This window comes from Tenrec ecaudatus, chromosome 1, assembly GCF_050624435.1.
Source record: "Tenrec ecaudatus isolate mTenEca1 chromosome 1, mTenEca1.hap1, whole genome shotgun sequence".
Classification (NCBI taxonomy): Eukaryota; Metazoa; Chordata; class Mammalia; order Afrosoricida; family Tenrecidae; genus Tenrec; species Tenrec ecaudatus.
The window spans coordinates 166,553,658-166,568,536 of record NC_134530.1 but is presented as its reverse complement, the minus strand read 5'-3'; the positions used below and the strand labels follow the sequence as shown (position 1 = coordinate 166,568,536).

The window sequence follows — 14,879 nt, the reverse complement described above, 5'->3', positions numbered from 1 at the left end:
CCAGCCCATGACAATAAATCACATGCAATTACAATAAAGCCATGCCTGACCTAATGGAAAGAGACCAAAATTCAAGTTTGGACTCTTAATTGCTTCTGGACATATACTCTGGGCTAAAATGGAGTTTCCCAGCGTCGAGCAACCATATTCTTTAAGATTCAGATAAAAAAATCCCTACCTTTGTTAAACCTCCTGGAGAATTCCCTCACCCCCCCACCGGGCCAAAGAGGTAAAGCCCGGCTCCTCCCATCCTCACTGCTTGCAAGTTCTGGATTTATGGGACACTGTCTTTCCCCACTGGAAGGCTTGGCTAGAGGGTCAGTGACCAGCTCTAGGGCAGACGCTACCACAATGAACCAGGATATCGCGAATATACCTGGAACGTGGCCACTTTGTGGCACCTCTTGGCCACCAAACTGTAGCCATGCCTCCCTAACAAAGGGCCACGCACTGGGCCAGAGCGCAGAGGATTTCCTAGTCACCCCAGCCTCTGAGCACGTCGAGGCCCAGGCCAGGCGTCTGTGTGCGCTGTGGCGCCGAGAGTCCACCCCTGGCCCCAGGCACGCTGTCAAGCCCTGTGGGCGACAATTCGTGGATGCGGATGGGGCAGAGAGGGCAAGGGAACACTGCACATAGATGCCGACACTTGACTGCGCGGGGCCAGCAGTTGGGAGCGCCCCGCGGGGCCGGGGGAGGGGCGAGGGCCGCTCCGTCCAGCCGGGCGCCAGTTCCTCCCGGGCGGGCCGGCACCCACCGACCGCGGGCACACAAAGCCTGCTCGCCGCGCTCGGCGATCGACGCCCCACCCCTGCGGCGCCGCGCGCCGCCAGGCGGCTCCGGATTGGGCGGCGGGCGGTGGCAGGCACCCGCGTGCGATAGCTGCGCGCATCGAACCGCCGCGGGAGGGAGCGCGAAGGCGGGGGACGCCGGAGGAGGAGTGGGAGAGGGAGGAGGGCCGAGGCGAAGGAGCGCGGACCGGGCGGGGGGTGGAGGAAGAGGCCTCGCGCAGAGGAGGGAGCAATTGAATTTCAAACACAAACAACTGCCCCAGCGCGCACCCGCCCGGCCGGAGCGTTGCCCCCAGTGCGCGCCCGCCCCGTCGGTGAGGCGCCCGGAGAGAGCCGCCGTGGCCGCGCCGGAGGTCGAGCCGGGGGCCACCATCGAGGCGGGGGCCGCGCGAGGGCCGGAGCGGAGCGGCGCCGCCAACGCCGCACGCGCCAACTTGGGCTCGCGCTTCCCGGCCCGGCGCGGAGCCCGGGGCGCCCGGAGCCCCGCCATGTCGCGGTCCAGCCGGCAGAAGGAGTACAAATGCGGGGACCTGGTGTTCGCCAAGATGAAGGGCTACCCACACTGGCCAGCCCGGGTGAGTAGCGCGCCCCGACGCGCCCCGGCCCCGCCGCGCTCGGGTTGCATAACACCGCGCGGTCCTCGAGCTCCGTGCCCAGGGAGGCGGGGGCAGGGCAGGGCAGGGGGCGTCAGGGTCCCCCGGACTCGTCCGCGGTCGCCTCCGAGCCCACCCGCTGGTTATATAACAGTGGAGGCAAGGGGGAGGGGGCCCGAACACCTGGCGGGTACAGCGTCCGCGCACAGGCGCGTGTGCGGCGTGGGGCTCCGAGGGCGCGGGTCACTTCCCAGCCGCGCGCCGCGTGCTGTTCCGCCCCCAACCCCCATCCTCCCTGCAGTTGCGGGCTCGAGCCTGCGTTTGGGCCGGTCTCGGGACTCCCTGGGCCCCACGTCCCTGGGCCTCGGTACTTCGGGACCCCGTTAGGGATCCCCAGCTTCCCCACTGATTGAAGCCCCTCCCTGGTTCTCTCTTTGGATTAAAGGTTAGGGAGGATTACGCCCAGAGAGGACTGGAGGGGAGCAGAGTTCGCTTCTAGGAAACTTTGGTTTGGGGCATCATAAGAGGTCTGAAGTTGGGAGGGTCGAGGAGTAGTTGGGGGCGACGTAAGGTGGCGGGGTGGGGGCCAGTCTCCCTGGCTCAGAAATTGTCTTACAAAACCCTCCCCGCCGCAGCCTCATAAAAATATTCCTCTATTTGCTGCCAACTCAAATTTGAGATTGAGGGTGGCAGGGCTCTGGTGAGGCTGGCAAGTCTGGCCTAGACTGCCTGCCTCTTAGTGGGGGTGGGGGGTGCCCCAGTTGCTTCTATTCCCCTCCCCCAGGTGCAAGCATATGCCGCCAGAACGGCCGGCGCATGTGGTTGATCAGCCCGCCAATATGGGGGGCCTTGCCTGCGCGCCCCGCCTTCCCAGCACCTGACCAGGTGGGAGGGTGGAGTCCCAAGCCCAAGTCTGCCGTGTTCATTGTTTCCCAAAGACTGAGACCAGTTAAGTCAGTGGCAGCAGTGCTTTGGAGTGGGGGAAGAGAGGAAGGGGGGGGTCACAGGGACATCACCTCTGGCTACTAACTGCAAAGTTGTCGTGGAGGGGCCTTGCACATTGGGTGAGGGTATGGCTCGGTCCCTCAGAGTGAAAACCTGGAGCCAGGGATGCAGGGTGGGAATCTTCTCAGGGAAGGGCCCCAGTGCAGGACTGATTTTTGTTTTGTTTTTGCTTTGGGCTTCTCTCCTTAGAGTGACTCTGGGTCTCTTCAACTTACCAAACCGGGCAGAGCTTAGGAAGTGGCCCCAGGCTCCTCTGGGTCCAGCTCAGGGCATCAGGCCAACACTGGGGGGACCACTGTTCGTCTTTAAGGAGTGTACCTCAGCTCACGTGCCCATGCCCTGAGCTCCTGAAACTTCCCAATGGGCACAGTAAGCCTGACCTCTGCAGTGGAAGGGAGTTTTGGAGGGAAGCAGGAGCGCCCCAACTTCCAGGACCTCCCGAGGGACGTGGGACAATGTGAGGTGGTAGCCACCGTCATTCTTGTGTGTACAGGCGTGCGTGTGGCATGTGAACACTTGTGTACCTTTACCCCTCACTGTTGATCGACTGGCTTCTTGTCTCAGATGCCAAGGCCTTGGTGGGTAGGGCAAGAACTGAGCCCAAGTCTCTGCTGCCCCAGCTTCCTGAGGGTGCGGCAAAGTCCAGCCTGGGGAGGGGTCCTTGGTTGGAATGTGAGTTGCTGGGGGCCCCTTTTGGAGAGAGGCAAGCCAGATGCTCTGCGTTCCTGTAGGCCTTGGCGTGAGGGCTGGGACTGACATCCCGTCAATGCACCCGGGGTTCCAGGACAGAGGGTGGGACTGGGAGGCCCAGACTCTGCCACTATGGCAGCCTGGACCTTTTAGATAGTCAGGGTGGTGGGAGGGAGCGTGTACTGGGTCCCAACGAGATAGGGCCCCACCCTTTGGGCCCCCTGACTTGATTGTGACAATGGGGAGGAGGGGGGACACCCACGGCTGTCACCTCCCTACCTCCCAGTTGCACCCCATCCCTCATGAGATGAATGAAGAGCGGGAGGGAGCCCTGCTGACTGCCCCATCGACTAGAGGGCCAAATTCCTGAGTCAGGATAACAGCCTCTCTGCCCACCTTCTTCCTCGCCCCCTGCTGCATGTGCCCACTGGTGACCCGTGGGAACCCAGGAGCGGGCCACGTGGTCGGCAGGGCCTGCCTGCAGGGGTAGGGTGACTCCATCTTAACCTCCTCCTTTCCTTCCCCACCCTCTCTTAACTTCTCTGGGGGGGGGGGCGGTCTCCCAGGGCCTAAACAATTGACCTCCACAACTCAAGGAGTTATTTTTTCTCTCTCTCCTCTCCCAGGTTCCTTCCCTTTTTTCTCTACTTCCTGTTTCACAATCCCAGAAAACCTGAGCAGCAACCGGGCCCTAGCAGTTTGCCTTCCCCCACAGCTCGACCCCACACACACAGCTCCTCTTCTGCCTCTAGGGCCTGCCACAAGGTCCTGAAGCCCTGGTTGCCTCCTGGCCCAGGTTTTCTGGTTGGGCCAGGGCCCTGGGTGCGGTGGTCAGGGCCATGGCTGGCAGCGAGTGTGGGCTTAGCCCCCCTGCCCCACCACCGTCATCTGCACTGGGCAGGTGATCCTGGGCCTGTGTTTGGTCAGAGGCTGACCAACACACTGAGAGGTGTTGGGTTTTCACCCCCTACTCCTCATCTGGATTCTTCCAATTTTATCTTCAGCCCTTGGGACTCCTGGGAGATAGGAGTTGTGCGTGTGTAGGCCTGTCCAGAGGAGCCAGGCAAATCCAGAAGGCCTGGGGGGGGGGCTGGGGCCTGAGCAGAGAGAGGCCACTTTTGGGGACCCTTGGCCTGAAGCAGACATAGCAGTGCCCCCCCACACCTTGGTGGCCAATGGAAGGGGGTCCCCCAGGAGTCATCTGGCCGCACCCTGACCCATTTAGCGTCGACTCACGGGATCTGAGTCACACAGCCTGGATATAAAGGCACTGCCTGGGAGACATATCCGGGTACCTGTGCTCCCCTGGGACTTAACATCCTCTAAGAAGAACCACTCTTATAAATTCACCTAAGGTAGCTAGCTCTGGCCTTTGGCTGGGGCAGCAAAGATTCCACTACAAAAGGGGCTTCTCCCCCTCCTAGGGAGCGATGGGTTGAAATCCTACAAAATGAACCGCTGGCCGCCTCTCTCCTGGGTGAGGCAGGGGAGGATGACCCTTTCAGGCAGAGGTCCCGCCCAGACCTCTTCCCCTCCCCCTAGACCCACCCTTGGTTTGGACAGAAGTCAGCAGAGCAGGTATATCTGGCATGGCTCCTTGCTTATTTTCAATTCAGTTTCCATCCTTGATTTTGTTTCTTCCCCACCCCTGGAGTTGGGCAAGCTGGTGGCCTTCTGGGTCCCCAGCCACGCCATGCGCCCAACCGCCCTCCCTCTGGAGGGGAAGCTGGCTCCTAGGGTGGCAGGAGACAGATGGTTGGTGGCTGCTAGGCAGTAACTGAACCTTGAGAGAACCTCGTGCTTCCTCATTTCGGGCGAGGGGGTCCCCCACCCCACTCGCTTTTCCTGAGCCTCAGTTTCTCCCCTTGGCTCACACCTTTGCGACAAGAACCTTAAGTCCCCGGCAGAGCCTTGCAAACTTGGAGATCAAAGTTCCCGGCTGCACACCCAGCCTCCCGGCCTGGATCCCTGGGGCCTGCCCCGCCCCCGCCGCTGGTCCCTGGGGCCGGTGGACCCGCGGCCGGCCGGGAGGCCCGGGGAAGGGCTTTGCTATTATCGTCCTCCCCGCTCCCACCCCGGGGTCTCCTGGGATCGCCAAGCCCTCGAGGCGCTCCCCCCTGTGAGTAAGGGGGTGGGGAGCTAGTTGGTAACCGGACCCAGGTGTCCAGGCCTGCCGGGCACCGGCCCCTCCACCCAGCCCAGCCTGCTTTTCTGAGCCGAGGCCCAGCCTCCAGCCCCGCTGCGGTTTCCAGCACAGCCGCGCTCCCAGGTGCCAGACTTCAGACTGGGGTGGGGTGTGTGTGTGTGAGCCCCCTCCTCCCCGATCCGGAGGGAGGGCGCGGGGGGAGGGGCGGCCACATTCCTGGTTGCTGAGTGGCCCCAGGGGCGGGGCCGAGTTGTCATGGCGATGGGGATCTTGTTTGTGGGGGCACCAGCCAGTCTTTCCACCGTCTGCACTCACACCCCGGTGTCATCTGGTCGTGGGGAGCGCCCAGTTTGTGCGTGGCCTTCCTGGGGGGGGAAGGGCTGACCTCTGTCCCCAGAGGCCACAGGGCAAGTGGGGGAAGTGTCCAGGAGCCTGAAGGGGCAAGATGTCCTCCTACTCGTGCCCAGGGCCCCCCACCCCCTCCCCTGGGTGTGTCTTTGCTAATTCCCAGTCTTCCTGGCTCCGCGGGCCCGCAGGCGGGCGCTCTGTCCTCTCCTCTGGACGTTAATCACTGCCCTGCCCTGTCTGTGCCTGGGGCCCCCAGTCAACATGGCCACCTGGCCTCTGTCCGGCGGGAAGTCAGGCTGCTGCAAGTGTTGCTGGGAGTTGTAGTTTCCTTGCTCATCCACAGCTCAACTTGCTCTGCCAGCTTCCAAGGCCCGCCCTGGGAGAAACCGACCCTGCTCCCTCCATTTTCCTGACCTCCACCTCTCCCTTTCCACATTGCCTCCTCCTCAGGCCCCCGGCTGGGTGGGGCAGGGGATCAAATCTGGAATTGTTGGTCTGCAGTTTAGCTCATCTCTACCTTGCTCAACACCTCACTCACCGCTCATCCGGTTCACTCTGGGCTCATAGGGAGCCTGTAGGACAGGATGGCTGCCCCTGTGAAGCTCCAGGGCTGGCCATCTTGGAGAAAGCCTCACCTCTCTGTGGAGCAGTTGGTGGTTTCGAACTGCTGACCTTGCAGGTAGCAGCCCGACTCCGAACCCCCTGTGCCATCCTCACTCTCTGCTCCTGGATCAACACTGTTCGCGTCCCTACTGGGTGCTGGGGACGAAAGCAAACTTGGACTCTGAGCTGGGGGCCAGCCTGCTCTAGACAGACATTAACCAAGGGCACTCTGACTGGGGGGGGGGGGGCTTTAAAACTTTTGTGGAAAAACAGAATGGAAGGATGGGATTTTCTCACAAAGTATTTGAAGACTCCTCCTATGTGGCACTGGGCAGGAGCAGTCCTGGGAGTGAGCTCTGCCTGGGAGGCTGGCCCTTGCGTGGGACCAGCTGCCTGCCCCGCCTCTCCCTTCAGTGGGTCCTCACAAGCCTGTGGCCTGTGGTTACTGGTTCTTTTGCCATGGAGGAAATGGAGGCTGGGCGAAGGTAACAGTCGCCCAGCCAGGGTCACAGAAACACGGGTGCATGGCTAGCATCCAGACCTGACATGGCGGAGGCCAGGTGGGTCCTGCAGAGGTAGCAGCACTGCCGCATTCAAGCCGGGGCCTCCGCTGCCTCGGAGCCTGCACTGTAGTAGGTGGGGACCAGGAGGCCAGAGACAGTAGTCGGAGCTCTGCAGAGGAGTCTTGGATTGGTTGGGAAGCAATTGGGGTGCTATTCCTGGGTGTTGGGTAATCTCGCCTGCTTGGCTGCATTGGAACAAAGATTCCACTGTGGCACATCATTCCGAACCCCCTGAGACGAGCCCAGCCCCCGCCCCAGGCTCACTGCCCCTGCACCGCGGTGCTCTCTCGCCCCCAGATCGACGAGATGCCCGAGGCAGCGGTGAAATCCACAGCCAACAAATACCAAGTCTTCTTTTTCGGGACCCATGAGACGTGAGTGAGAGGCCAGCGGGGGTCTGGGTGTGGAGGACTCAGGAGGAGGGTGGTGCTGGCTGAGGAGTCCTGGGGAGGAAGATGGCCCGCTGGGAGGCAGCAGGAGCTAGAGAGCAGTCTCCTTCTCCCCCAGAGCGTTCCTGGGCCCCAAGGACCTCTTCCCGTACGAAGAGTCCAAGGAGAAGTTCGGCAAGCCCAACAAGAGGAAAGGGTTCAGCGAGGGGCTGTGGGAGATCGAGAACAACCCTGCCGTCAAGGCTTCCGGCTCTCAGGTGAGGCGCCTGGTACCCAGAGACCCCACCCCAAGGCAGGAGTGGCTATCAAGGGCCCGCAGGCCCCAGGCCCACCCGGGATGCCCAGCCTTCAGGAACCAGGGTGGAAATACCAGGGCTTTGGGGTAGGAGCCCACCCACTGGAGGTGTCTTCTCAAAGACAGGGCAGAGTTGTTTGTGGGTACTTGGTGTGTAGTTGTGGTTATGGGCAACTATCACTGGCTTGGGGGTTGGGCAGACAGGATGGAGGTGGTAAGGTAAGTAAGTGGGATCAGGACGTGGGGTGGACCCAGTGTGAGTCTAGGATGAAAGCCGGACACGTCCCTCAAAGGTTCAGGAGGAAGGTGGTCGTGAGCCGGGCAGGACCAGGCGGGCGGGTGGGGGCGGGGTTTGGGTCCCAGCTCCCTCTGGGAGAAGTTGACCCGAGGTTTTGCCTCCTGCTCCAGCCCTCCCCCCTCCTGCACAGAGCCCTGCCTGCCCGGCCAGTGGGTTTGCCCCGGGGCTAATCCAACAGAGGTGGGTCTCAAATCACTCTGTGAGACTGGGCACCCGGGTGGGGGCGGGGGAGAGGTGGGAGAGGAAGGAGCCAGTGGCCGAGGGAGGGGTCGGGGTGGGGGGCCCAGCAGGACCCCAGCGGCACTGCTCAGCCCCTGCCCTCTCTGCTGCAGTCCTCCCAGAAAAAGAGCCGAGTGGCCCAGCCCGAGCCAGAACCGGAGGCTGCCGAGGGCGACAGCGACAAGAAGGGGAATGCAGAGGGCAGCAGCGATGAGGAGGGGAAGCTGGTCATTGACGAGCCCACCAAGGAGAAGAACGAGAAGGGGGCTCTGAAGAGGAGAGCGGGGGACCTGCTGGAGGTCAGTGGCCTGCACCCCACAGGAGCAGGCTCAGCCTTCGAGAGCACCCAGTATGTGAGAGAGAGAGAGAGAGAGACCGTGTCCGAAGCCGGCATCCCAGCTAGTGGAAGGCTGGGGGCGGTTGTGGGTATTAGCCCAGGAAGGAACCTTGGGGGAGGAGCCGGAGGTCTAGGTGCCTGGCCTCAGCCCACCTTGTTTCTGCCCCTCCTGCCCAGGACTCCCCCAAACGTCCCAAGGAGGCTGAGGAGCTGGAAGGGGAGGAAAAGGAGGCGGCTGCCTTGGAGGGCGAGAGGCCCCTCTCTGTGGAGGTCGAGAAGAACAGCACCCCCTCTGAACCGGGCTCTGGCCGGGGGCCTCCTCAGGAGGAGGAGGAGGAGGAGGAGGAAGAAGAGGAGGAGGAAGATGAGGAGGAGGAGGAAGAAACTGCCAAGGAAGATGCTGAGGCCCCAGGCATCAGAGATCACGAGAGGTGAGTGAGCCCCCTCCCTGCCCCCTTGGCAGCTGAGCCGGGGGGCCCAGGCACCTACAGAGAGAAGAGGAGGGCCAGTAGTGGTCAGCCTCGAGGGAGGCAGGGTGGGTGCTCCCAAGAGACCGGCACTGGCTGGGGCAGGCCAGGCCAGGGCCACACCATTAACCCTTCTCCCTCCAACCCTCCCCCGCAGCCTGTAGCCACCAATGTTTCAAGAGGAGCCCCCGCCCCGTTCCTGCTGCTGTCTGGGTGCTACTGGGGAAACTGGCCATGGCCTGCAAACTGGGAACCCCTTCCCCACCCTGCCCCATCCCCGCTTCCACTCACTCTCCCCACTGAGCCTGGCCCCTGGAATTTGACCTGGATGGGACAGGCCACCTGGCTCTCACCTCCACGTCCCCACATCCCTGTGATTTGAGTCAGGGCCATGTCCTCTGCTCCCCGGGGAATGAGATGAGGCCGGACCCCTCCCCTGCTAGAGCTGTTTCCCAGGACAGGCCAGATCGGCTTTGACACCTGTCTGGCTCTCCCCCAGGCATGCTGAGAGTCTGGGTTGGGATTAGAGGGAGGAGTGGCAGGGCTGGAGGACAAACAGGGTGGGCATCGGGGGGGCTGGAGGGGGGCAGTCTTCAATCATGGCCGGGGAGGACAGGCGTGCAGGCTGTGGCATCTCCTGAGCGTCTGTCTCCTCACACACCTGCTACCCCAGCTGCCTAGATTCAGGGAAAGTGGGGCAGTTTAGGGGGGAGGGGCTCCCTTCTGCTGGCCCAGGAAGTTCTGGGAATCGTAGGTGAAGAGCACCCGTCCCCCTTTAATCCTGGGGCCAGCAAGGGGATGCCCCAGGGCTAACCAGCTGCTCTCTTCCCTCTCCCCTCTCCCCCAAAGCACGCAAGGCCAGCCCACAGGCACATGAATTACCCAGATATAAAGGAAAAGTTGCATTTTTTAGGAAATGTTTTTTAAAAAAGAATTACAAAAATTAAAAAAAAAATTTAAAGACTCCCTGCCCCCCCCCCCCAGTGTCCCCACTTGCTCCTCTCTCCTCCCATTGTCCTCCATTTCTGAGGGGCTCTGGGAGGCTCCTCATCTCTGGGACTTGATGGCTTGCTTTTTCTAGCCGGGACTTGGGTGTCATTCCCCATCCACATACCCTGGCCCTGGTCCCCTCAGCGTGTTAGCAGATCTGATGTGTAACCTCCTCCGAGAGGACAGAGGGACATCAGTGCCCCTCCCAACCTCTTCCTAGCCGTCTCCATGCTTCTCCCTCTCTTGTCTTTCCCCCTTGGGCTCTGATGAAAAATTGCTGACTGTAGCTTTGGGAAAGTTTAGCTCTGAGAACCGTAGATGATTTCAGTTCTAGGAAAATAAACCCGTTGATTACTATATTGGATTCTGACTGGTTCTTTGGCGGGCTGGTGGGGGCAGGGTGTACATGAGACCTGCAGGTCATCTCCGATGGAAGCTAGAGATTCGCCCTTCTGGAGGACTGCAGAATCCCAGCGTAGATGCACCCCAGGCGTTCTGCTTGCCACGGTTAACACCTCCTGCTGCCCTGCTCTCCGGGCAGGGCAGGCTTGCCAGGCCCTCCAGCGCTGCTGTAAATCTCGTGCAGAAGCGGACTGCTGTCCTCTGCCCCCACGGAGCGGGGGGGCTGGTGGGTTCAAACCACTGACCTTTTAGTCCAACAAGTACCCACTATACAAGTAGCCAGGCGTGGTGTGTGGGCGGGTGGCAGTACCCACCACGGGAGAGGCAGCCGTGCTGCTAAGAACCGGTTGGACCCCTGGGCAGGCCGAGGGGTACCCAGGGCCGCTCAGTGCTGCTGATCTGAGACACGTTTTCTCCTTTTCAGCCTCCAGCCTTCTCAGCCCTTACATGGGTAATTAGCTAATCCCTAGGGTTCCTTCCAAACTGACATTTTGTGACCGGTTCACATAGAAGGGGTTCGTTCCACTGCTTCTAGTAGTACTCTGATAGTATTCACTTCGCCCCCCTCACAGGGAAGGGCGCGAGAGCTGCAGGCTCGGTGGGAAGGGAGGAAGGAGGCCCTTTGCTGCCTTTCAAGAAATCGCAACCACCTAGAAAATGGAGCTCCCGTCTCTAGAGACTACAATACCCAGTCGCCTTTGCGTTGCGCACGCGCAGGGGTGCACCTGGTGTCAGCCTTCAATTCCCGACGTGCTTCATGGAGTGACAACGCTTCTTTGAATTCCCACTACTTCTAGATTTCCTGTTTCCGGCGGGGTTCGTAGCGGTGGACTACAACTCCCATAATACAGAGAAGCTATAGACTTCCGGTTGGCTTCCCCTCTGCAACCGGCCTACATTTCCCAGAGGCGCAGGGGCTGGGTGGGCGTGGCTGGGTCCCACGCGCTCGGGCACGTCGAGCTCGGCCCCACGCAGCGCAGCAGCACAGGGAGGTGAGGGTCACGCGGCCCCAAGGTGTTGCCCCTGGGGGCTCGGCTCCGAGGCGAGTACCCGAAGGGCCTTTCTTTTCTCTGGTTGCGGCTCGGTCCTTTTCCTGGGGTATCCGTGTACCGGAAGCTTGGAACGGGTGCGTGCTGAAGACGGCTGGGGTCTGGCGGTGCCCGGGATCGGGATCTGCGCCAGGATGGGGCTGTTGTGGGCCGCTCTAGGGACCGGGGGCCGAGGGGCCACCCACGACCCCTCCCACTGCCGTGCCGGGCGCCTTTGCAGCAGGCCGCGAAAGCCCGGTGCGGAGCCAAAGACCCCGGAGTTCTAGGGGATATGCAAACTGCTCTGCTCTGGCTGGCTTCTGTAATACCCGCTCCGCAGCCTGAGACCTGCAGAGGCTGAGCTCAAGGCACTCAGGCAGCAGTCACGAGGAGCCTTGGTCCTTAAGATGTGCGCAGCTTTATCAAGCCACAGGCCCCTTCTGCTCCCGGAGCGGTGGTTACCTGACTGTAAGCCGCTTTCCATCAGTGCCTGCACTTGACAACCTCTCCCCGGCTGCTGTGCAAACCAGATGCCTGTGATAGTGGCGTTCCCGGCGCTGGGCTGGCCACAGCGCGATGGTCTCCAAACTCAGGCTTGTAGTCAGCTAGCATGGATTCAAGATAGCACGAGAACACAGAAATGCGTACACATGTACCAATAAACTCACTGCCATCGAATGGATGTCCATGGTCACCCTCTGTGGTTTGTGAGACGATAAGATAACTACTGGAGTAGAGAGCCTCATCTTTCTCCCTCAGAGCTGCTGGTGGTTTCGAACTGCTGACCTTGCAGTTAACAGCCCAATGCCTAAGCCCTCAGATCCCTTATGCAATATACCTGAAACCTGTAAGTGCTGGAACGCTGTGGGACGGCTTTGTTTTTCCCAGCTTTTCTGCCTTTCACGGTGCGTGCAGTCTTCCTCCTTTTCTATGCTTGTTTTAGTGGGGAAATTTTTTCTCTGACAGGTTCCCATCTTACTACCAGCTTTGATAGTTACATTGTATATATTTGAGCCAAGATGTATCTCACTATCCAGATAAATTTTTTTTTTAAACATGCATGGTTAGAAATTGCAAGCGTGGTGGGAAAAAAACAGCCCTCCCAAATAGTTCTCCCCAAAAGCAATACTTGGGCTGGGATCCACAGGGTCAACAGTTCAGACCCACCAGTCACTCCTTGGGAGAAAGAAGGGACTCTACTTTTTTTGGGGGGGGGTGGGGGGACTCTCTACTTCTGTTAACAATTGTAACCTCAGAAATTCACAGAGGAAGTTCTATATTAACCTATAGCAGGGGTCCTCAAACTACTGCCCACAGGCCACATGAGGCCTGCTGAGGACATTTATCCGGCCCACCGGGTGTTTTTGCCCATTTATTTATTTATTTATTTATTTATTACATGCTGACTGCCCATTTATTTTTTTTACTTCAAAATAAGATATGTGCAGTGTGCATAGGAATTTATTCATAGTTTTTAAAAATAATTTCATTGGGGCTCATACAACTCATCACAATCCATACATACATCAATTGTGTAAAGCATACTTACACATTTGTTGCCCTCATCATTCTCAAAATCATAGGGGTTTTTTTTTTTTTAAACGATACTCCAGCCCTCCAGTAAGTCTGAGGGACAGTGAACTGGCCCCATTTAAAAAGTTTGAGGACCTCTGCTGAGTTGGCATCCACTGATGGCCTGATGGCAGTGAGTTTGCTTTTGACTTTGTAGTTCTAAGGAGCCCTTGTGGCATAGTAGTTATGCGTTGGGCTGTGATCCCAAAGGTTGGCAGTTCGAAACCATTGGTAGAGTAGTTCCCAGGGAGAAAGACTTTCTAGTCCCATAGAGGCATGACCTCAGAAACTAGAGAGAGGCAGTTCTGCCCCGTCCTATAGGGTCACTGAGTTGACCTTGTCTTGGTAGCGGTGGTTGGATTGTTTTGTAAGTAATTTAAATGACACCAACCATCCTGTTAAGCCTTATGAATGGTGGAACTGAAGCTCAGAAGTTGAGTTCCTAGCGTCTCACAGCAAAGCAAGGGGTTAGAGGCCAGGTCACTTGAGCCTCAGCCCTTGTTCTTTATGCCGCAGCAGCGCGTTTAAACTTGGAAGTTAGGCTTTCTTCTTCTTAAGAACACTATCTCCACTGGTTTGTCGTCAGGCGTCAATTAGCACAGGGTCTCTGGCAGCTCCAGTCATGCGTCTCTCAGCCCTGGTAGCCATGGCATCCAAAGTCACACTGCCTCCCAACTACCGCTATGGGATGAGCCGACCAGGCTCCATAGCAGACAAGAAGAAGAACCCTCCAGGGACCCGGCGGCGCCCAGTGGCTGTGGAACCTGTCTCTGATGAAGACTGGCACCTGTTCTGTGGGGACGTGGTAAGAGCCTCAAGACAGGCGGTAGAAGGGTGGGGTTGCTCCTGGACAGTTGGCCCCCCCACCCTGACTCTTGTCTCCCACAGGTGCAGATCTTAGAAGGGAAGGATGCTGGGAAACAGGGCAAAGTGGTTCAAGTTATCCGAGAGCGAAACTGGGTTGTCCTGGAGGGGCTGAACACGGTGAGAGAAGGGGAAGGGTGGGGGTGGTCAGGACGCCCTGCCTGCCCCTCTCCAGTAGGAAGTGCAGGCAGGTGGGAGGCTGAACGCTGCTGCTTTTCCACGTGGACTTAAACTCTGAGCTGTAGTGGGAAGCCCCTTCGAAGGCCTTAGTTTCTGGGCATCCCTCTCTCTTGAACAGCACTACCGCTATATCGGGAAGACGGAGCACTACCGGGGAACTATGGTTCCTAGTGAAGCCCCCCTACTTCACCGCCAGGTCACACTTGTGGATCCTGTGGACAGGCAAGCAAATGGGGCTCTGGTGAGGGTGTCCTGTCCTGAGTCACCCAGGGTGTGAGCACAGCCGGGCTCTCCAAAGGAAGCGGGGTCAGGAGGTATAGAGCAGAGCCCAGCTTGGTATCAGTTGGTGCTCTGGAAATTGGAAGGGGCTCTGGTGGGCAAGATCTTCCTGTGGGTAACAAGCAAAGCGGTGCCCGTGTTGTTTCCAACCACTGACTGCTACCTCGGAGGGATGCCTTAGGGGACTGGCTCCCAGGGCAAGCCTGCCGCTCCTGTCCCCCAGGAAACCCACGGAGATAGAGTGGAGGTTCACGGAGGCAGGCGAGCGAGTACGGGTCTCCACGAGATCAGGAAGAATCATCCCCAAACCAGATTTCCCCAGAGCTGATGGCATTGTCCCGGAAACATGGATTGGTGAGGCTGGGTGAGGGACAGGAAAATGGGGGGGGGGCGGTGGGAGGGAAGAGACTGTAGCTGGGAAGTCCTTATACCCACCCCTTTTCCTCTGGCCCAATAGATGGCCCCAAAGACACATCAGTGGAAGATGCTCTTGAAAGAACCTATGTGCCCCGTCTGAAGACCCTGGAGGAGGAGGTGATGGAGGCAATGGGGATCCAGGAGACCCGGAAACACAAGAAAGTCTACTGGTATTGAGCCAGGGCAGGAGCTCCTCCCCTGCTTCTGGCTTCACATGGAGTCTGGGACCACCTCTTCTCCAGACACCAATAAAGAGCTGAGTCACCCTCGGCCGGTGTGCACTGCTGTCTTCTGGTAGACTGGCACCCCACCCCTAGGGTACCCCGAGTCTGGGGTTTGATGGAAGCATCTACTGTGGCAGACTGGATGGAAGCCAGGCAGCCTTCAGAAGGGGTTCCCTTTGTGG

General features: G+C 59.4%; 2 protein-coding genes across 6 annotated transcripts; both read left to right on the top strand.

Annotated features, from left to right (window-relative positions):
* Positions 1-954: 954 nt before the first annotated feature.
* HDGF (heparin binding growth factor) lies at positions 955-10,088 on the top strand. Of its 2 annotated transcripts, none has more exons than XM_075563559.1 (6): positions 955-1,363; positions 7,034-7,110; positions 7,244-7,382; positions 8,051-8,236; positions 8,452-8,705; positions 8,899-10,088. In XM_075563559.1, exons 1-6 carry the CDS (start codon positions 1,277-1,279, stop codon positions 8,903-8,905), a joined length of 750 nt encoding a protein of 249 aa, XP_075419674.1. In that variant the 5' UTR covers positions 955-1,276; the 3' UTR covers positions 8,906-10,088. The 2 variants fall into 2 exon arrangements, with proteins under 2 accessions (XP_075419674.1, XP_075419676.1); XM_075563561.1 differs by lacking the exon at positions 955-1,363 and adding an exon at positions 5,206-5,345.
* Positions 10,089-11,050: 962 nt separating this feature from the next.
* On the top strand, positions 11,051-14,742 carry MRPL24 (mitochondrial ribosomal protein L24). Of its 4 annotated transcripts, none has more exons than XM_075563549.1 (6): positions 11,051-11,175; positions 13,320-13,538; positions 13,622-13,717; positions 13,896-13,999; positions 14,280-14,410; positions 14,514-14,742. In XM_075563549.1, the coding sequence occupies exons 2-6, from the start codon at positions 13,356-13,358 to the stop codon at positions 14,648-14,650; spliced, it is 651 nt and encodes a 216-aa protein (XP_075419664.1). In that variant the 5' UTR covers positions 11,051-11,175; positions 13,320-13,355; the 3' UTR covers positions 14,651-14,742. The 4 variants fall into 4 exon arrangements, with proteins under 4 accessions (XP_075419664.1, XP_075419666.1, XP_075419663.1 ...); XM_075563551.1 differs by having other exon boundaries at positions 11,092-11,259; positions 14,280-14,420; XM_075563548.1 differs by having other exon boundaries at positions 11,099-11,259.
* The last annotated feature ends 137 nt before the right edge of the window (positions 14,743-14,879 follow it).

What these genes read in the sequence shown, in the direction of transcription:
- HDGF (XM_075563559.1), top strand. Translation starts at nt 1,277, where the DNA reads ATGTCGCGGTCCAGCCGGCAGAAGGAGTACAAATGCGGGGACCTGGTG. An exon ending in ACCCACACTGGCCAGCCCGG is followed by an intron (nt 1,364 to 7,033) that starts GTGAGTAGCGCG and finishes TCTCGCCCCCAG; the next exon opens with ATCGACGAGATGCCCGAGGC. An exon ending in TCAAGGCTTCCGGCTCTCAG is followed by an intron (nt 7,383 to 8,050) that starts GTGAGGCGCCTG and finishes TCTCTGCTGCAG; the next exon opens with TCCTCCCAGAAAAAGAGCCG.
- MRPL24 (XM_075563549.1), top strand. Translation starts at nt 13,356, where the DNA reads ATGCGTCTCTCAGCCCTGGTAGCCATGGCATCCAAAGTCACACTGCCT. An exon ending in ACCTGTTCTGTGGGGACGTG is followed by an intron (nt 13,539 to 13,621) that starts GTAAGAGCCTCA and finishes TGTCTCCCACAG; the next exon opens with GTGCAGATCTTAGAAGGGAA. An exon ending in CTTGTGGATCCTGTGGACAG is followed by an intron (nt 14,000 to 14,279) that starts GCAAGCAAATGG and finishes CCTGTCCCCCAG; the next exon opens with GAAACCCACGGAGATAGAGT.